This window comes from Haliotis asinina, chromosome 14 (genome assembly GCF_037392515.1).
Source record: "Haliotis asinina isolate JCU_RB_2024 chromosome 14, JCU_Hal_asi_v2, whole genome shotgun sequence".
NCBI classification, from domain to species: domain Eukaryota; kingdom Metazoa; phylum Mollusca; class Gastropoda; order Lepetellida; family Haliotidae; genus Haliotis; species Haliotis asinina.
In genome coordinates, this window is record NC_090293.1 from 34,554,615 (window position 1) to 34,578,041 (window position 23,427).

Below are 23,427 nucleotides of genomic sequence, written 5' to 3' on the forward strand. Positions count from 1 at the left end.
ATTCGGCTCATTTCAGATTTCAAAAGGGAGACACTGATTGTATTTCCTCAACATATATATTGAAAACCTACAGACCATGATGCGATGACACTGGGGAGTATTGTGACTAACTCGAGTTGATTTCGGAGTTCATAAAAATTCCTTGAGGTCGAGGAATGTTTAACCAAAGCCAGTCTTCTTCCATGAAGACAGATTCTGCAAACAAGTACAATTTAATAAGACCTGGCCGAGTCCGTTTAGCGCCGCTATTGACTAAATCTGTTCCAGCCTTCGGCTACCGCATGCCTACAGTGATCGATGACCCTGATTTGTTAATCCGTTGAGTTTAGCACCGGTAGCCCCACCAACAAAGGTCTGAGTGAGTGTCAGTGGTCACTTGAAGCATGGTTATTGGTCCAGCGCCAGACAGACTCGGTCCTACGTGTTGGGTGTGTCATTCATGATCGCTTATCCTTTCTTTGAGAACCATTATGAGTTTCTGAGACACGTTGTGGAAATATATACTTCAGTCCACGTTTTCGAAAGGTGATGAGGAGTTTCGAGGGGAAATCTTCCCGGTTATGTTGTCTATGCCACCGGTAAAGGATGCAGATGGAAGTACACGCTCATATCACGCTTTGGCAGCAAGGAAAACAAGCTAGAAATTAGTTAGCTTGAAAAATGAATGGGATTCCTGTTTTGTAAATCTTCCAGTGTCGTGATTAGGAAACACAGCTTAGTTTTAGCTCAAAATAAATAAAATCTCAGGAAAAAAGGTAAACACTTCTGTGTCAAATACAAAACGTTGTCTTGACAATCCTCAAATTTTGGTGTAAAGGGAAAATAGCTGTTTATATAAATGAAAATCAATCTAGCATCCACCATTTACAAAAAGTGCCTGAAAATAGAGGTTTGTTTTACGGTACTCATGCTTACACAAACTTGGCCTTAAGTTAATAACGTTTATACGTCCTCCATGCTTCCATGGAAAAAAATCAAAGTTTGTACCTTTGCAAGGTTTGAACACTTTGCCAGTGAGCCACTAGACAGCGATACCAGACGCCATGCGAGTGAATTATTATTAAACTGGTATTGTTAACATTTGAATTGTGCCATTTAATCATTTAATAGTTATTGACAGTATTTTTTTTTCTATTTAATTAAGAAGGATAATGAGTTAGATGTAAACAAAGGTTCATCTCCTCATTAATAAAGGCGAGACGATCCCTTATGGACAATTTCGAGGATCGAGACACTCATTTCACAGGTATTAGCTAAATTCTTGTCGTTTGCATGTTTTGGTTGTGTTCTCAGTCCTCTTCTACTAAATGCATAATCACAGTCCTGTCAAGCGCAGAAAACCGACACGATGAGGAGTGAGACGTATCATTGCTTCACACTGATACAAACTTCCTGCTTTTCAATCTGGCTCTGACAAGCTAAGTGCTCTGATTGGTCCGTACGTCCATCCACAGACATGGTGTCGTTCTCAGCATGTCTCCGTATGTCATGAACATGGCAGGTGAAACAGGTGCCCGTGTACTAGGAAATATCTTGTCGTTCAACGTCGTTCACGAAACTGCTGCATTTAACATTGGCCGCTGAGCTCTCCGTGATATGCAAGGCCTGTGCTTTGAATATGGAATATTAAATGACTGAACGAACCTTAATCTGATTACTATTTCGAGCCCAAATCCACAGAATAGTATTGGAGTCTTTTGTGATTGTGTGAATGGCCATGTGGGAGTGAATGAATTTAGTTTTACGCCGCACTCAGCAATGTTCCAGCTATATAGGTGGCCTATAAATAAAAGTCTGGACCAGATAATCCAGCGAGCAAGAGCATGAGCATCGATCTTTGTAATTGGGATATGATGACACGTGTCAATCAAGTCAGCGAACCTGACAACCCGATCCCGTTAGTCGCCTCTTATGACAAGCATGGGATACTGAAGATCAATTTTAACCCGGATCATCAAATCAGCCATGGACGATGCACTTCAGTTGTTTCTTACATGCAGAGGATAGGTTGATGTACAAAGTGATTGGTTGTGATTACAGCCTGAAAAGGGCTATATCTGCTGTACATCAACCACCTCTTGGACGATATTACTGAAACGAAGAAGGGTGCCATGATCATGGATTTGAATACAGGATGTCCAGCTGAAACCAATGACATAACCTTGGTGAGTTCCTTCACCAATAATCTCAGCTCTTTCAAGAGAACTGCGGAAAAGTACAGTAGATTTGGGCGCTTCACATTTTCCCCCAGTTAGACTGACTGCGTTACATTTAGGGCCAGGAGAACTTTCCTTGTATGGCCATCTGGTACCAACAATTAACCAAGTCAAACATGTCAACATTATACTTTCTTACGGGTTTAGTTCAATGGAAAGACCACTAGATGCATGCACTAAGCTTCGATCCTATGCTTACAAAATGTCAGGCATTGAATCAGGACAGAATCCATCTCGTGTATCTCTCATTGTGTGTATAAAAATGGTTCAAAGAGCAGCTCTACCAAATCGTCCGTTTGGTAGTAACCTGCGAAACCCTCTCGGCTAAAGTCATCAGAACTACGACTGATGTGTGTGTTGGCCTCGTGGGCCGACTACCACTGGAAGCAGAGATAGACAAAACTAAAGTCACGAGCACGTCGTATCTTCCACATCAGGCGTTTTTGACAAGGTTACTGTGCACTGCTCCACGTGTGTCACAACAGGGAGGTTTCATTCCTGATCTGATGAGACTCCTCCAGAAGTATCAGCTGACAAATCTGCTAGAAGACTACTTGTCAACTGGCATATTTCCACATAAGGCTTCGTGGAAACAAAATGTGAAGTCCGCGGCTTAGAAGCTTCACTCCTCCTCTTGCACTGATAGGATAACAGTTGATCTAATTCTCCAGTGTTTGTCACAGGTACACAGAGATCTGTGTCTTCATCCAGCATGGACCTTGTCTCTGGAACACCACGTGTACCGAACCTGGTACAAGTTCCCGTGAAGATGGGAATTTATCCTTCGTGAGATATCAGCTGTGTTTGTTAGCAGATCAATATTAGCCCTGTTGACTTCACTGTATTGTTCCACAACTTGTGAGACATTGAGACGGTGTTCTAGGTTCTGTCACGCATTGTTCAGTTTGGGCTGATGTGCACAGAAGTCACACAGCACAGATCAGTGCAGCCAGTTTTCTAAGTGACATCATGTCACGTAACGATGTGACAATGGTGTAAATATTACCTTTTCCAAATTGCGCTATGTACTCTTCTCTTGGAGATGAATATGAATATGAGATCATCAAGTTGAACCATTTGTCGCCATCTTCAGCATGACTGATGGTCTATGTAAATGATATGTTTCACACCTGTAACCACTCGGGGAGTCGAAGCCGAGCTAGATTTAACGAGCCGACGTTTTCACCACAAGACCACTTTGGACTGCCTTGAATTAATGAAACCGCAGTCACTAATGATTTATTGATATTTCATACACGATTTCTAAAATATACCTCAACGCCAACACGATATTAGTTACCTGTTCATGGACATGATTATGTACTGAACAGGAAAACAAACGAAATCTGTTTTTGTCATGGTTTTAAATAGACGACATAAACTTGAACGCTTACTTTTATGAGATTTCATTTTTTCGAAAATTGCATCTCTTTTAATGTTCAGTATACAATATACATCTTCTAGGAACGCATACGTATGTGACATTGTAGCTGGAAGCCATCAGAAACACACCTATCATTTTTTCAGCTGTTAATTAATCCGGATGAAGCTGTTTTCCTACAACTGCATTCAAGTGCCTTGTTCTAAGGTGCTCACGTCAGATTCGTGACTGCTACTGCAACATGCTTGATTTTGTCAGTTTGACAAATATTTTAGGACAAAGATGCATCGTACGCTATAAAAATTGCTATAATGAGATAGATAAATACCATTAAGTATGTTTTCATTCCTTAAAACAAATGACAAAATAAATATTACCATGTAGATCAATAACAAAGGTGTATCAATTAACCGGAGTGGAAGGACGAGTGATACAAAACTATTCAAGTTCATGTCACACAAAAAACAAAGCCATACAGGAGCTGTCAATTACCCCTACAAGTTGCCAGAAAAAGTAAAAACTGGTTTTCTCCTAACGTCAGATGGTGTCCAGACATTAATTGGAATATCCCGAGGCGAAAATTAGTGGTATCCGAAAACACACAAAATCATCGTACCAGAATGTCTTTCTTTATCTAAACTTTCTTTATCTGAAACGGTGGTTTCTCTTGACGCTTATAGACATTGGTAAATGGTGAAACATGCCGTAAAGTTTGAATTGTATAGGAAAATTATTTTAATGATATTTTTGTTATCGACAGTTTCCTCCAGAATCTAAAGACCATTTTCAGTATTGGTACATCAATATATCAAATTATACTACCATGGATGCGCGTGACCATTTCACTCTCTCATCCACAAGCATCCGTGGCCAAATAATGATCAATGTGCTATGTATATCACACATGTAATATGCATTTTGTATACGAGTGTGAATATATGACTTGGTTTTAATAGAACTTTAAAATTCAATAATTTAAGTTTCCTGAACGACAAGCGGTAACAGCCACATAGAGGTGTGCAACACAACATATAGTGCGAACATGTTTATAGTGTTGAAAGTCAAAGTCAGCAGTCAAGGCTGACCAAATTGTCAGGAAGGTATCATTCTGTACAGCTGCTCCCTTTCTTTACAATTTTACAATGATTTATCTTTAGAACACCTAATTGTGTATTCTGCGCATCGTTCTGTTCGGAAATGCTCTTTCTATGAGTTGGTCGGTTTGTTGTTTAACACCGCATTCAGCCATATTCCAACTGTATGGTTGCCCTCTGTAAATAATTGAGACTGGACCAGTTCTGAACACACGATGCCATCTGGAAAGTGGTCAAATGTAGCACATGTCATAATCAGTAAAGTACTAGTTCCATTACTTCCGTGGGGTCCACTGACTGACTTCTGACTTACGTCTTCAGCGCCCTTGAACAAATACATTTTGGAAGTAGGAGCAATATAAATTCAGTATCATTGTCATTATCTGGGATTCGAACCACATCATAAGAGCCAGACCCTCAAGCACTAGTACTACCCCATAAAGTCCGTCGCCTATCACGCTCAACCACCCCACCCTTCCCTTTCTGTTGTATAACTCACATTATGTGATTTCTATTCTCAAATGCATTGGCTTGACGTGATGTGAATTCAGACAGATGGAAAACGGTCTTGAAAAATTTGGTCACTATTTTTTCGACATCCCCACCCGTTTTTTACGAAGCAGCATGAGAAGAAGTAGTAATATATTTATCTGTTATCACAATCTGCGACGTTCACGTAACGCTGACCTTTCGTCGTCTTTCCCGAAGGACACTCGACTATTCACATGGAGCCTTTGAATTTAAGAAAATTCGCAAGTTGTAATTCTCGGTAGAGTTATACATTATTTTTTCAGCAATTAAGATTTTGTGATTTCCTATCCCTTAGACAGGTAATTTTTCTTAACGGGAAGTGAAGTTTCAGAGGTAATTTAAAACCATAAAAGTCAGCAGTATCTGTTGTATTTCAACATTCACGATCATTTGACGATATGAATTACAATCAAGGGGCACGGTGCGTTTGCACTCGACAAATACTTTTGCTAGCAAATCTGAAAGTTTACACGAACTATTATCTTTTCAAATCCGTTTTGAATTGTCAAACCGTTTCATAAGATATGTGTTGGGTCATGTTCATGTTTGACTCATCACCAAAACAAATTATGCCAGCTTGCAATTTTCATTTCTTATAACTTAATGTTCCAACTTATTTAGACTTCCCTTAAATGTGCTTGTAATATGTACCACCGATTCTGCTGGACAAATTTTATTTGTAATTTATAATGATCTTTACTTCGCTTATGTTTGTCTAGACCAGATTTGATTAGCAACAGACCGCCATGCAGGAATGTTATCGAGTGTTTGTCAAACAACGAAAAGTCGTATTGACGTGCAGCTATACTCTCTAGCCACTATTAATAATTTAGTCGATTCTTGGATTGGAAGCCACGGAAACAGGTCATGACAACGACTAAACAACGCAATGACAGAGCCAGCATAATGATACATTGAACATGTCAGCTATCCTCAAGTAGCACATATTCCATATTTTATGCTTGCGTTAAGGACGAGTTAGAACCTTGACTGTTATGTCACTGACATCTTTGAGATGCCTTCGAAGAAACATTAGATTTTAGCTAGAACGTTGTCTAAATTCCTGAATTTAGATTTAATTATCTCTGTCTGATGATCACACGCTTATCAACTGATATCCCAAATTAGTCATATACTGAAACATTTGATCATAGTAATATCCTGTTGCGTAAAGAAGCGAGACATCAGCTCCTGGTTACATCGGCAAGTCACAGCCGTATTTAACTCACTTCACTCACTCACTCACTCACCCATCCACCCAGTCACACACTCACTCACTCACTCACTCACGTCTGTAGGTAATGCAACCATATGTTGACTGTGATGTTCTCAAGAAGATACTGGCCTCAAGCCTCACACACCTCGATCCTCACTCAAGTCCATAGTTCCCAGGCAATGAGTTATGAATAAATGGATTTGAGTAGGGGCTGTTGAGGGCAATCTACGATAATAGTTACACATATCCCGTGACCGACCACACACCATTCCTGACTTAACTGACTGGATACGGCGTGTGTCTTGTAATTATCATCCAGGCAATGCCGTCAGGAGGAACGCACTGTCAACATTGACTTCTTGTTCCAGAGTCTTTCTCCAGGCTGTCATTCCCCGGCAGCTCACGCCTTGGCTTTAGTACGCCCGGTAATGAAAAGGTCGACCTTCCTAACTATATTTACTCATAATTTTCAGAATGTTTATGCATGGGTAAACAAATGGTTCCAGCACTAATTTGGACGATGCCAGTGCCCTCTACACATCAGTGAAGACCCAATCTTGTTACTCGTGAGGGAAATAGTATAAAATGTGGGGTTTAAAGCACAAGTGTGAATACTCTTAATTGGATTTTCTGTCTAACGTGGGATTTGATCTATGACCTGAGTCGATGCCGAGAGTGGAAGAGAATGCCGCTCACGGATGGTAATATATCAGAGAGCGACCTAAAACTGGTCAACTCCTCCTATTGAATAGCATGTGAACTTCCAGCTGCCAGGGGCCAGCTTCAGAGACTGAGCGTGGAAAATTGAAGATCTATCAGAGTCCAAGTTTAATTACTCTGTCAAGACAAGACGTTGCCGATAGTCTTCTCAGTCAAGTGTTTTCTTCCCTGAATAGTCGTCCCTGCCCTTAAATGAATCTGTGTTACGTATTGGGACAAAGTGATCTTCCCTGTCTTTCAGCCTTTGCTAATTTGTACGGAGAGAATCTGTTAAATCACGTCTTCGTCTTTCTCAATGACACCACGGCAAGGAGGTGCATTGCACCCGCAGTTGTTCTCTCTCCTAATTACGCTCTCACACAATCACAGATACCACACACATGTATGTATGATACGTTTCTCCTCATTGCCAGAGGCCGCTGGTCACATTAGCTAACTTAGTGAGGTGCTACAAGAAGAATGAGGCACACCCTTCCAAATTGCCACTGGGAAACTAAAACCCAGTCAAGTACCATCATGTTTTACAAGTCTTGACATTGTTATACAGCACTGATCAAAGAGCTTTGAAATGTCCTGTCTTACTGCCTATCGTCATTCAGGATCGTTAGCTGTCATAACATCGACTGTACATGTCATACTCCACTACGTGTACCAAACAACTAGTACTTGAACGAATATATGATCTCTACTATTGCTAAATTAGACTTTACTTTATTTTCGGGTGTCAGCTACTTTTTGGTATAAGTTTCTCAGTTTGCATCACAAAATGCACCTCATTATTGGTCAGTTCGACAACGGCGATTCATCATGCTATTAACGTAGTTTCGAATCCCAAATGCAGAAAATGGGTACTCGGTTTGAAAAGTCATACGGCTATTATACCTTCTGGCGCCTCACAATCAGTTTACGGAGTAATAGTGTCCATAATGTTGCATGAACTTATAGTTCACCGCTATATTACTAGTCTTAATTGTTATAAATGGTCTGTCATTATTATCATTGGTATTTCGTTTTCATTGGTTACACCAACAGAGCCACGCCAGCATCAGTTCGGGCGATCTTACATCAAGCAGTCAGCCTGGGCTGTACCAGAAACAATGTCTGACTTTAAATAAACTCACTGACTTATTGACTGTTAAAATTCTTATCACAGGATACCTGCCCTTTTCAGATAGAAAAAAATGGATTGCTAAATGCGTCCATCAAGTCTCACTCTATTAACACCAATAGGTGTCTTTAAAAATAAAAACAATGCCAGTTCCGATAAATAATCAACTCGTTAAGATCTTGAGTAGAAGCTGTGGTCCGAGTCCCAGCGAGTCTCACACCGACAAGGACCCTATATTCCGAACTAGCGTGAGTATACACATTACACCGAAAGCCTTCATCGAGTTGAACGTAACTCTTGACAACTTACATAATTAAATCTTCCGGGCTTGTTTTGCGGCTACTGTTTGATGTCACCGTAACCTAATGTGATTAAGCATTTATCACTTGTTTATAACCACAACGTTATTTACGAGGGATCCGGATTAACCGTTATCTGCATGCTTCTCACAGAGACAGAGAGTCGCGCCCGCAGATCACATGAAACATCTCACAGTAAGACTTCCTATAGGACACTCAGTAGTGATATCAAATAGATGTCACCTTGAGTTAGTAGCTGGCTTCCTTATCAACGGTCTACTTGGACTCTGCATTATGTACCAGTATTGGCAGTATTCTGATACTGTCATGTGCGTAACTAATAATTTGACCAAACGGACTTTGCAGATGACTATGCCACGATCAGAATTCGCCCATGATGTTTCAAAATATTCATGTCAATTACATACTAGACTGTTGCAATGACATTTTGATACTCTACAAAATATGAAATGTTTCTTGGTGGCACTTGTCGTATACAGTCGGATACAGTAGTATCTTACTCCAAGTAATTATGTTTTAAACGCGCAACATGAAAACACACCTATATACTTTTGTTGTATGACCGTGTCAGAGAATCTACCAGGGATAGACATACGTATCTTAAACCTATCAGTGATCTAAACCCTAGCTTTGATCAAAAACCAACACATGAAGACATAATGAATCTGAACATATCATGCATCTGAAACCTATAATGTGTCTGATTCTACAAATTTAACTGAACACCACCATACATATAGAATATAGGGTCTACATTAGGGGTATGGTTGGGGAGCTGGCAAGGGCGCCAGACTAGTGATCCGGTGAGCTTGAGGTGTCGGATCGAGTTAAAACCTTGGCGTCAACTTTGTGTGCACACTATTTCAGTCTTGTCACATCCCCTAGCGTATCGTGTAGGGGATGTGTACTTAAAAGAACCCACGTAACAGTTGGTATATGACCAAATGGTGGTCACATGGTGAATACGTGCAACCACCTAGTTGCGGGTACATCAACGTGCAGTAAATCTGGACAAAGTACTGTGACAACGTGTCCGCCCAGCTGTGAATAGCTACCACGTAAGGATGGAAAAGTGACATTAACACCGTGCGGCTTGTGGTTGCAAGAGTTCTATGATCCCCAGGGAGTTGAGATTGAAAACACGATATGCCGTTGAGAGTGACACCTGATGACAGAGATGAAAATACCAGCGCCGAGATCATGTTTTATACTCCATAGTGGAGTTACATGGACTGTAGATACTAACTTTGAGCATGAATACCAGGGTTTCATCAAAGGATAACTTGCAATTGTACCCTTTAATTTAGGACTTCAATCTCCGTACTTGAAGTTTTAATGAAAAAAAATGATAACGAGTCTGAGGATAGAGAGATAACCAGCTTTGCAAGTGTCGCAGTACGTTGTCGGGAATATCGTGTTCAACAAAGAGTTCATAAACGTTCCAAACTCTATATCAGTTCAGCCTTTTTGTCTGACAACAAAGAAATCCAGCTACCTTGTATATTATCAGTATTAATATAGCTACATATATGCCAGCAGCCAAAGGCAACTCACATATATTGTACAAAATGATACGCCTCGTGAACCTGGTTAATAAAAACGACAAATCCTTTCCCACAATCATACTAAATATCCGCTGAAAACACAATATTAATTACTGTCAAATAGTGATGGTATCATGCGTTTGTGAAAAGGTTGACATATGTGAAACGGTAACAGCTGTCCAACTAGCGAATGGCATCGGACTTCAGCAGTTGCCCAAATTTGCAAATGTCATGCACATGGCTACCATTAAATTATTTGAAACTATTTGAAAGTATTACTGAGGTGTTCAATATGAAACCTTGATCAAACATGTTACTGAGCGAGAACAGCATGTCACTGCTTGAAATCCTGCTGAATGAACGCTCCTCAAAGTTGTGAAATGTAGATACCTGAAATGGAATTGGTGCAACATCTATCTATATCATCTCTTGTCAGATGTCTTGTAGAGAATGTATTTGTATCAATATTTAAACAGAATATGAAGCAGATGTGACGGATCACTGGTTTCCCTTATTTCTAGTTCAGATAGGGAGTGTATGTATAATACGTTGTCTTTCAGATCACAACCTGTGTAGTGCTTGTATACTGATGGCAATTGCGGTCATTTAGGAAACCCTTATCACATATCACATTATTACCACGGATAACCCAAGCTGTCTGTGAGGCGCAAGGAGGTTAACTGTCTTATGACTGATGAACTGCTATCAGACATCAACTGCTTGGTGATTCATTAACACACTCACATGTCTAAGATGAGACCACACATATCAGGTGTGCATCGTTGTGGGAAAGTGCATGTAAAATAGTGTTATCTGTCACACCGTAGCCCGTGCACTGTATGTATAATGCTGTGTCTGTCATCTCACTACAGTATAATGCTTTGTTATCCATGTTAACATTCGTGTCGGACAAGTATAATGCTGCCATCTCTCTACCAGTGAAGGGTATGTATAATGCTCTTTCCTCAATGTTACAACGTACCCTTGTAGGACATATATAAATACTTTATCCCCTATATTACAACCCATGTAGGGCATGTATCAGGCGTTATCCCCTATATTACAACCCATGTAGGACATGTATAGTACGTTATCCCCTATATCACAAAAACCATAGGACATGTATAGTACGTTATCCCCTATATCACAAACCACGTAGGACATATATAATACGTTATCCCCTATATTACAACCCACGTAGAGGCATGTTTAATACTTTATCCTGCATGTTACAACCCGGGAAGGACATATATTTTGCTTTTATTATCTCTCATGATACAAACCCGAAGGAGATGAACAGAACCATTTTCTCCGAGAGATAAGAATCAAGTATTTTTTTCATCGACGACAGTAGCCTGGTATACATAATCTGTCTGCTTGCCTCATGAGGCAGCGACAGCACTGACTTTTATCGTTGGAATATCGTTCACGCCAGCGTCCTTAACAGCATTCCACACCACAACTACCAGTGGTAGACGTAACCGATTTGTACTTGCAATCTCCAAAATGGGAAAGAATCACCACAATGAGGAATCTGTTCAGGATTACCAGCAGCTGTTCGTCCCTCGGGGTAAAGACGTTTTGCTAAATGTGAGATTGGTCGGTAACGCACCGCCGGATACATCACGTCATGTTTCAAAACCTGCATCAAGGGAACTTGCGTTTAATACGTCAGGGCCATGAAGAAATCAAACATCCTATGTCAATAAGAAATATCCCTAGATGCGCATAGCGAACTGTCCTCTGCAAACCTTTTACCCGTTCTTCAAGACAGCCTCTTGTATTTTAACAAATCGACTGTTTTTATTTCCATTTATAGGACCGTCTCTTACTCTCGCGAGGTTCCTATTCTCGCGTTTTCTGCAGAGGTCGCCGATGCACGATACTTAGCGGTTGTTTACATCATCACTCACCGGTAACTAGGAAGTGGCCCATGTCGACGTAGGATCACAATTTGCAATGTAACGAATATTGGTGTTTTTCTAACAACTTGGACAAATCATAACTTTTCCCCGCCCTTTCCGACAGGATTCCTCTTCCTTTCTCTTCGTAACGTTACTTCCTTGTTATGCCACGAGAATGGGAGACGCCTCGATAAGTCAGTGGCAGAGGACCTTGTTTTTCATCGAGCTCAAGAGTGCTAATACACCCGATGGATAAAGCAGTTGATAGATGTAGATGTTAGAGAGGGAGTCTCTTCATTTAAAATCAACAAGCATTCATACGATAAGAACTGTTTGTATTACTGTTTCAGCCAGTATCCGTAAGTACCGCGAGAATAGGAAACGCCAGTATACTTCATATTTAAGTGTTAATTAAAATTTCGCTTCAGGGATATTTTGGGTGGTTTGGAGCTACGCCCAAGCCCTGGGTTCGATTCCTCACATAGGTACGATGTGTGAAGTCCTAACGTTCTCGTTCCGAGTGATGTTTTCGTGAGTACTGATAAGCGGGGTAAACCTTTACTCACTCACTCACACTACGATACCACCCTCTCAAAGGAATCCTATTAAACTAACAGTTCTGTTTCTATCCCAGCCCTGCGATTCAGGTCCTGTAAGCACAATCTACCTGTCGAGACTGGACGGTGGACGTATACACCAAGATAACTCTGAGAAAGTCCAAAAAGTCTAGAGATTGCTGATCATGTCACTATATGTTTAGATATAAATCTTTCGCCGTCGAACGAGACCCATGAATTCAATGCGTTTCCAAATTTGTATACTTTTCAATCATTATTTACGTCTAAAAAGTGTCAATCCGAAGAAAAAGCTCCCCAGATTTATATCTACCATCAACTCAACTCTCAAAAAATGTAATCGAATCTAACCCAGAATAAGCTTCACCTTGTTTCTGTATGTATAGCTCGCATTTATTGTCTTCTCTTGTACCACCGACGGTTGTTGAACAAGAATATAGGAAGGGAAACTGGAACAATGTGTTGTAGAGGTCCGTCTAAACACCCGGATGGCGATGTGCTTAACGATTTTGTCCAAGACTGAGATCACTCCAGTATGTTCAGATTTTCAACCTCTCGACCAATGTAGGATCAAATGACTTTCAGTGATGTCTTTTAAAAGTTTATAGATTATTTTATATTTTACTTTCAAGTGGACATGATGTACCGTTCCTGACACGTGTGTATATGTTGAGGTGATGATGTGCATACTCACTGTAAACAAGCACACTTTAAAACCTAAACAATTTTGTGAACAAATGTTTATCCTTGACTTGAAGCTTGACCACTGACACCGTGTCAGATGTCAATACTGCCTGTTGATGAGATCTACATTTCACACATGGAATATTGGCAATGTGCCAGCTTGCAGAATTACAAGAGTTCGATTTCGGCATGTTTCCACATATTCGTGTGAAGAAATGACTTATTTACAAACATCTGGCGTCAGTAATCAATTTTCATAATTTCAACCGCTATTTAGCATACTATTTGGCCTTTTCCGCGAAACAGGATGCTTTTAATAGAGAATAATGGCCAGTAATTGTTCTAGCATTGACGTTAGGCATAGCCACAACATGGGCTGTTTATGCTGGCAGTATTGACTGAGAACAACATCAGGTATTACGTAATTCTAAATAGTAACATTAGTGAATGTCATGTATTGGTTTTCATGGACAGTATATTTGATCTTGTCCTGATCATACATGTCAGCCAACAGAAAGCAGACACTGCGCCGAACACATCTGAAATACGGATAAAGAGAAAACTGAACAAGATTGGAAGCAAACAACTGGAATCACTTGTTTCGGATGATTGATACACGTACATAATCTGTGTGTCGGTGACTGGGGTCGATTGATACCATACGTTAATTTAGTAGTAAGACAGATTGTTTAATAACCATGTACATACTGTAACACAGAAATCGGTAAGTCGACATTTGAACAGTCAACAATCAGAAGAAGGTCATTTAAAATTCTGAAACCGTCAGAAATGTGTGGAAAATAGCCCGGTACAACACTGTCAAAATGGAGATGTTTGACTTGAGCCCAATCTCAGCCTTAAGTGAGTATTCTGGACCGAGTTAAGGGGAATAACCTGACACTGTGCAGAAACCAATTCTTAGTAATTAGAACCAAGGCTCAACTCATTCTTAAGTGAATTTGTAAAGAATTGATTACACCGTGCATTTCAAGCATGTCCCTCTGTGCCGTGGAGTCTTGTGCTTTTTAACTGGGGCCTATTACTATTAATATATTGTGTTATATATATGTTCCGGTACCTTTTAGTCAGGAATGTATTTTTTAATGTTCACTCTCAAGGGAGGGATACATCTTCAACCTAGATGAGTCATTCACAGACGAGCAGAACATAAAATGTAATTATTACCGAGATTGGTTGAAGATGAACTCATGCATTTAATACTTTTGAGGTATATGCAGACTTCCAAATGAAGCCGGCGTGGTATTCATGTAGTTAATTACTAGCCGTCACCAGTGATGCATGAAAGGTCATATGTGATTTAAAAGACGTAACTGACGAAATGGGACTGGAGTAAACCTCCTTCCTACTATAGCTGTCCTACACTCTCAGTTGTTCATAGATTCCCAGCTGGGAACTGAAAAACCGTAATACTACAACGTAAACTGCTCACAGATTCCCCAGCCAGGTTTTAAAGAACCCTTATACTGTAACTTTGATCAGACACTTTGAGCTGTTCATCGATTCCAAGCCACGGACTGAAGAGCTCTTATACTGTAAGTTAGATCAGACACTGAGCAGTTCATAGATTTCCAGCCACAGACTGCAGAACCCTTATACTGCAACGTAGATCAGACTTTCTCAGCTTCTCATGGATTCCTAGCCACGAACTGGCGTACCTTAGATCAGCCAGTCTGAGCTGCCTACAGATTTGCCATCCATGGATTGGAGAACGGTAATGCTGCAATTTGGATCAGATACTCTGAGCTGTTCCTAGAATTCCAGCCACGATCTGTTGTGCCTTTATACTGTAACTCAGATCAAACACCCTGAGCTGCTCATAGATTCCAAACCACGGACTGAACAACCCTAATACTGTAATTTAGATCAGACACTCTGAGCTGCTCATAGATTCCAAACCACGGACTGAACAACCCTAATACTGTAATTTAGATCAGACACTCTGAGCTGCTGACGGCCTGAAAAGCCCTTATACCGTAACTTAGATCAAACAATGCGAGCTGTACTTCGTGAGAATCCAATTACAAGTGCAGTGGGGTACATAATGCAACACCTATCGCCGGCAATGCTTCTAATACGTTGTTGATGAGCAGATATCGTTGAAAAGGACATTCTGAAACAGATAACGGAGAACTATTTATGGTATAACGTTTTCATAAATTCAACCTGCATACTAGCATCAAGCTATTTTTGGGAATCCTGTCACAAGGCTTCAGATTCTTTAATGGCATGGCTGAAATTTTGAAATAAATGACCGAACCTTTATCCGTAGCAAATTCAAAACTACCTTAACGGATTTAAATGAAAACCATACAAACAGTGTCACGTGACCAAACAATTTATAAAGACATTTTCCGAAATGTAAGCTCAATTTTCAACACAATCATGTGTAAATCACCCCGGCTCAGCGTTATAGACCTAATTTGCCTGATCTGAATTGACTTATGACTCAAGAATTGCAACAAATAAAATAATATATATCTGTATTATAACTTAAGACTAGCAGATACATACTGTGCTCACCCAAATATGTAGCAACGATAAAAAGGCACATGAGCTAACCAACCCCGTATATCTACATGTGTAGACGCTGTCATTATCGGTCCACTGGTGTCTCATACATAATTTGCAAAATTTTCAGGTATCATTTTTTAGATAATGCCATTTTAATCACACATACGTTTCCCACCTTTGATAAGTGAGATGGGTCATTCTGCATCATCTATACGATGTTTCTCACCTTTCAGTGCGACATGGCGATGGCGACGCGGGTTTTCTTCGATATGATGGATGACCACAACTCCACCAAGGTGATTCTCTTCGGGGACGCTTGTTTTCAAGTGACGGGACCGATCTCTCAGATATCCAAATACTGGAATATGTTCCAGGTATGTACACTTACGTTTTACAGAAAAGTCACTTATTCATTTATGTACACTATATGAGTGAGTGACTGAGTGACTGACTGAGTGAGTGGCTGAGTGAATGACTATGATTTTACGTCGCTTTCAGCAATGTTCCAGAAATATCACGGCGGGGGACTCCAGGAATGGACTCATACAAAAGTGTTTGTTTCAAAAACGTCTCTTAACTCACACTTCATAGTACGTTGTCTGAAACAATATCATGACGCCAGAATGACATTCTTACCATTAGGTCATGTTGCATTATAATCCAGTATTACAATTTGCTTCACATGCGTGAAGTATTAATGTTACTGCATCACGTACTTTAGGTTTTCGCTAACACCTTGTGTCATATATAACTGGTATTCAGTGATTCATTCATAGAAGTTTCACCACAGTATCGCCTTTTGTGCCCATTGGAATCCAGCAGAAAAACGAGACTCTTTATTTCCTTACTTTGAGCCCACTTTTCGAAAAGGCGAGATCGTAATCTCTTGCAAGTTTCGTAGGAACAATAGAGTTTGGCATTGTGATCATTTCTACTTACGCGCAGTGATAAAATGTAGTGGCTATATGTGGCTATATATGTAGTGGCTCTATGGGGGATAATAATGAATAAATGGGGGAAAAAACGAAACCGTTGTGTTCATATAAACAAAAAACAAAAGATTCACTTACTTATGAAGCAATACCACAATAGCAATGCCCAAATAACCAATAAAGGCAAGTCAGATAAAGGAAGTATCACACACAAAAATAAGAAAAGGAAGTCGCAAATATTGGTTTGATACAAAAAGCACTAAAACCAAACCCTGAAAACAACGACCATCAAATAGTTAAACTGAGGCATACAACTTTGCTCACCCACTTGGACACATATGTCCACGGCATTTCGAGCAAACTTGTAATACTGTGCTTATAGATGCAGAATAAAATACATGCTCATATGCCTATGCATTGACACAGACTGGAACCGTCACAAATATTTTACGAAGTATATTGTTAATAATTATAAATTATACTAACTGGTCGTGTTGGTTGATTTAATTATGTTACCACGATAGCAATGCTATCAAGTACTGGTTTTCCAGGCAGTTCAATAAATATGCTGCTGTGATATATATGCAATGTACTGATTGTGTCATAAACGAGAATTTACATACTACTAAGCTTCGAAATAACCGGCATGCCACCATGTCAAAACACTCACTTCCTAAATCGGGTAGTTGTGTGACATCTTATGCATATGATTGATGTACGGTATGTCGGCATGAACATATACACACTTCCTAAATAGGATACTTTGTGTGATATCTTATGTTTGATGAACGAGATGCATGAGTGAAAATACACCCACTTCCTAAGTAGGGCACTTTGTGTGATATCTTATGATTGATGAACGACATGCCGGCATGTCAATACACTCACTTCCTAAATAGGATACCTTATGTGATATCTGATGATTGATTAACAACATGCAGGCATGAAAATACACTCACTTCCTGACTAGGGTACTTCGTATTGATGATTAGAGATGCCGGCATGTAAATACACTCGTTTCCTAAATAGAGCACCTCGTGTGACACCTAATGATTGATGTACACAATACACATTAATCCTAGGAATGATTTGCATGTAAATGTTGGAATGTGCTTTCTCTTTGACTTAAAAAAATTCATGTTTCATGACTTCAGATCAAATTATGAAACCCTCTCATTTTCTTGCTTCATTCTGGCATTAAAAAACCTTCCCTCCCTCTGGCCATATTTTGACGTCTGAAACATGGTATGGTGAACACTAATATTTCAGAAAAAAAATATCCAGTGTTTTATTTCTGACTTCGTTTTTCTGTAATAAAAGCCTTGAGAGTAGCTGACGGGGTAATTATTGCTACAAGGTCTTTGAGTTTGTTTGAAGTCGTTTTGATTCTTTTTCTGTAAGACACATGAAGCAAGTTGTGCAGCAGTGAAACCTAAGTTGGTGACGTAGGAGTCTATGGTGGTCTTCAGGGGCTATAATTCTTCTTCAGCATTACAGGGTCTTAAGTTATGAATAACATCGACAACAGGCATTCATCCCACACTGAGACACGTTCAGTCCTGATTCGATAGCTGAGCAATATGACACTTAAATTCACTTGAACGAAATTGTTTCGGTTTGCAATGGTCTTGTGAGAGGGATTACGGTTGCAATCGTTAAGAGATTTCATAAACAGCTTGTTGCATACTCTTAACTTTAATACTTATGTGTACTCATTGAATGCTCTTCATAGGAACCACTTATCCAGAAACGAGGCTTACATTATTACACTATGTCAGCTGGTATTGATAAATATATCAAGAAGGAATGTTATTCTTGACTAAAATGTAGGTTATATTATGTAAGTGGCTTTGTACGTCTCGGCAATCAGAATCCAGTCTTGATAATATCTGACCGTTTTACATCATTTCGGTGTTTATTGTAATGATCAATGGGTGTAGAGTTCTGTGAGCTGGACTCTGACTCTTTGCATGTGATATAGAAAGAATAATCTTGAAAACAGTTACAAATGTCGACCATTTTTCAATCCAAGATGGTCGCCAAAAGGACGAAAAACATGCTATTACTGTGTGCACATTGCCCGTTACTTGCAGATATGAGTATGTAAATCTCATGTACATTGAAGTTTTGTCATGTTAACGTCAATTTCTCAACCGTTACCACATGTATATTGCCGCTGGTGTTGTGACTGAGATATACTGCTGGAGACCACCATACTGTTATTCTCATTGGTAGAGTCACTCTAACGTCAAAACAAAGAGTAGTGAACGTCCATCGGCAGTCACTTTCTCTGTTGATGAACCCCTCGGAAATGTCACTAGTCGAAGGGATTCGGGAGTATGTGTTCTATATTTTGTTTGTTTTTCGAAGCAAGATGGTATTTATATCTAACAGAGACATTTAGCAAGGTTCCCGTCATGCCATCTCCGCCTGTGATGTCTTTATGCTATGCTGCCTGATAACACAAATCAATAAAGTAATTCATGTAGCATTAACGTTCGTATTGGGGCATTAGCTTTAGACTGGATCAGAGAGAGTATTAGGTATTAACTTTATATATCTCTATACACTAAGAAAACAGATCAAAACGAAAGCCGCTGCCTTCTTGCCCTAACGGTGGAATGCCGGTAATTGAACAAACAATTCAGTCCTGGTCAAACATCATCCAACAATACTCTGACCAAATGCAACAGTCAGATACGATGTGTAAATATTTTTAGCATTGTATAGTATAATTATCGCCTGTGTTCGTGCTTTTCTGAGACACGGTCAAAGACAGAAGGCTACGAGACCAAGGTTGAATTTCGAAACTAGGTGACCAGACTGGCCCAGAGCATGTACAGTCTTCCGTGTTTGAAATGTTGGCAAGTTCTCTGCGGGGTTAGGACTTCTCCATTAACGCCTCCATATATTACTAGTGTGTCAGTTCTTGTGTGTCATGTGCTACCAATGGCGACTGTGATATGATATGGAATCCGTTGGGGATTGTCCATTAGCTTGTGATGCACCTGTGTACCTAGTGCTGGTGCTGGTGCTCACCTTGCCCAAATAACCTCTGTCGTCTTGGGCGAATGAAGCTAGTCACAACACATGCTACACGAAATAACGTAAGATCCTTCTAATTCAAAGATGGGCGATGGAGTAGTCTTGTGGTTAAGCCTCCGCTCGTCGTTCTATGGTACCAGTTTCGATTTCCCACATGGGTACAATGCGTGAAGTCCATTTCTGATGTTCCCCCTGGAATATTGCTGGTAGACATGCAGCGTAACTTCATCGTGATTCATAGTACCCCGTCGTTCTTTGCTGTCTTAGTGAAGTCGTTTTTGGCGACGGTTTTGTGATCGACGTTATCCTACCTCGACTTTTGCTTGATAAGCAGAGTATGTTTTATCATACATTAACACGTGTTTCTCTATTTTTCGGATCTGTATTTACGGCGTCATCAGGTGACGTTAATGATAAAGCCGTAAGAGTGCTTCCCATAATGGAGCACTCCATGATCTCACGTCACGACGTATACAGACAGACATTGGTTACATATGTATACGTCTGACGAATAGGACATCGAGATCCTGGACAAAATACCAGTATTCTTTAGATACAGCTACATTATATCATTCAACACATTCACTTCTCGGACAGAGACAGTTGACTGAGTGAGGGATTGAGAATTGTCCTATAGGCCACTTTTAGGAATATTCCAGCAATACCACGGCTGGGGACCAGAAATGGGCTTCACTCATTGTACCCATAAGGGAATCGAAGCCAGGTCTTCGGCGTGGGTTACCCCACCGCCCCTCCCCCATTACCACAAAGTAATGCCAGGGACTGGTCAGGCTCGCTGACTTGATTGACACATGTCATCACAGTCAGATTGTGTACATCGATGCTCATGCTGTTGATCACTGAATTGTCCGGTTCAGACAGCCACCATATAGCTGGAATACTGGTGCGTGCAGTGCTAAACAGTGACCAAGCAGGAGGTCTGGGAGGATCAGGCGTTTTCCGCGTCGGAAAAATCCGTGTATCTAACGAACTAAAAACAACTGAGCAACATCATCCGGTTTTCAACTCACGACTAGCGGATCCTGTTAGCTAAGGACGATAATTGAACGTGAAAAAAATCAGAGAGGAGCTGGGCGATGATGTTCATCATCTCAGGAATTCTAATGCTGTTCAGTTTAATTTCAAACTTCGGGGATAAATCAATAAACAGCGCTAAACCCTCTGAAAATATTTAAGTACAGGCTGGTTTTGTATTTCCAGCGCCGCCATATGGCAAATAAATCAGTGTGGATTTTAAAATTTCCAGGAAACTTTTCCTGCAGAGTTTTTCAACACATGTCACTTAATTGAAAAGCCTTTGAAACAGATTTAAATTCATTTTTTGGTTGAGTTTTCATGTTGAATCAAAATTAATTTTGAGTATTTCACCCGAGCGAAGAGATCTAATCACCCAAACTCCTGATTAACCAGTGATGAAAGCAGCATGTCAATTTCAACATCAAGGTCATGGTAAAAACTAAGATTTTGCTTGACATTCCTTTTACTTTTCCAGCAAACATTTGTCCAAATGATAAATTTTCTTTGAGCTACAATCTCACGACATTGACGTTTAAGAGTTGGTACATCCAAAACTGATATTTTATTTTGATTACTGACGGTAACGTTATATATACACCATTGCCGCCATGGAAGGACATCTAAGTGACCATGTGTTACTTCAGACCGACTTTGTACTGCTGGTCGACGATTTATTATATGGTTTTGTTGTCACCAAGCTGTTTTCGGCTGACTGACTGACTGACCTGCAACTGACACTTTGGACGGGTGTCACATGGTATGTACAGTGGAAGCTGTCTAAACCGGCACTCATTGGAACTGAAGAATTATTCCGGTTTAGACAATGTGCTGGATTGTAGAACTGATGATAAACGTACAAGCCACGAATGGGACTGAGATCTTATGCCAGTGTTGACAACTTGCCGGATTGGACAGATGCCGGTTTGGGCAGCTTCCACTGTAGTTTAAACAGCCATGGGTCGTCACTTAAAACCTTAGTTCGTTGATTTACTGCCTTAGGGCATTGATTTAGTTATGACTAGACATTTGTATTAGATCTTTTTCGGTGACAAGACTTCAGCAAATGACATTAAATCGACGCCGCGGATGTATGGATGCCAGCAGATGTCCTTAAACACACGTAATGGATTATAGGGGTGATCGGGCTATTGTCACGGTAAAAGTAGTGATCGGGTGATCGGAATACACAGTAACTGTGGATGGTTTTGTTGGTGGTGAACATGATGAGGCGAAATCGGAGTATCGCCCTGTTGTAGTGTAGAACCCAACCTTTGCTAAATATGTTCATACTATTAACCATTCGTTAAGCTTTGAAGCTTCATTCTGTATGTATGACCGCCAATGTCTTGTTGAGCCATTGTTGACCTAAATATCAAAGTATTCGCTCTGTGAATATTACCAGGAAACTGAACAGATACCAATATTCAAGCCTTTGATGTCCTCACCGCAAGGCGATAAATTCTTTCTGTTCGCAATAAAATATTTACTCTTGGTGTGCTTGTGAGCAAGAAGAATAAGCAGTTTTATTGAATTGAATCACGCCATTTGCTGCTGTGCACTCAGCCCTTGAAAACAGCTTCAAGATAAGACACGTTCCACTCGTCATTACATTAAATATACATTAATATTGCTTGACATAAAACTTTCAAAACTTGAAGTGAAAAGTTCATGTAGCCCTTAAGTTAAGCAATGACCGAAGGTACATCTAGTTTAACTGCACTTCAATCACTTCCTAAAATGTCTGGTTACTGCAGTTTGTTTAAAGGTGTTGCAATTCCCCCAGACTTAATGGTCTTGTTACAACAATATTAATCTATTCACACCATGTGTATTCTGACTGCTTTACAAGTTTATTCACATCCTCACATGCTTGTTGACAAGCTTCATCTTTTCACTATTTGTTCACAGTCTTCCCACGCTTCAGAGACTTTATTTGAACATAATGTGTGAAGCTTTTTTCATATATGTTATTTATACTCCTCAAACAAGTTTTCGGGGTTTTTTGTATGATTTCATGAACCATGTTAAAAGAATCAGATTTTCAGATTTAAAATGTTAAGTTTACTTTCGAAAAGTGACTTCAGTTGTTTGTCTTTCTTTTTTTATAGTTATGACGTAAATATATCTTTGTACACTTTTAAAACGTAAATGAACATCTTGAACGTTGTGGTACTGGAGTCAGTTGCAATGTATTCCAGCAAAGACGTGCGTCCAGCAAACGCCCCTGGGTAATATTCCTTGAGCAAAAGAAGCGCCCAAAAGACAGTCATTTTGGTGATTGAGCTTTCTTGCCAAGAGACCGTGTGGTTCTATTTAATGCCCATATTATTGAATTTTGAAGAAAAAAACATGATGAGGGTATTACCATCTCTGACACGTGTTATATATGTGAGCTATTCAGTGGCTATTTACATCCTGTAACCTGTACGTTTTGCACGCATGACGCTGTAGGTGTATTGCCTCGCCCCTCATATTGGACTGAAGAGAAACGGACCTTGCGGCTACCTTGTTAAATATTCACATGGCAGAGGCTCGAACCCGAAGGGAAATTACCACATGTCCCTAAGATACTGTTCGATTGATTGGC

The 23,427-nt window shown here is 40.0% G+C and overlaps 1 protein-coding gene across 1 annotated transcript in view; it reads left to right on the top strand.

The window, feature by feature from the left end:
* The window catches only part of LOC137261882 (gamma-aminobutyric acid type B receptor subunit 2-like), a 156,393-nt gene that overhangs the window by 76,258 nt on the left and 56,708 nt on the right, over positions 1-23,427 (top strand). Inside the window, exon 4 of the mRNA XM_067799689.1 lies at positions 16,059-16,199. Coding sequence (XP_067655790.1) covers positions 16,059-16,199 — 141 coding nt within the window. The remainder of the gene's footprint in view (positions 1-16,058; positions 16,200-23,427) is intronic.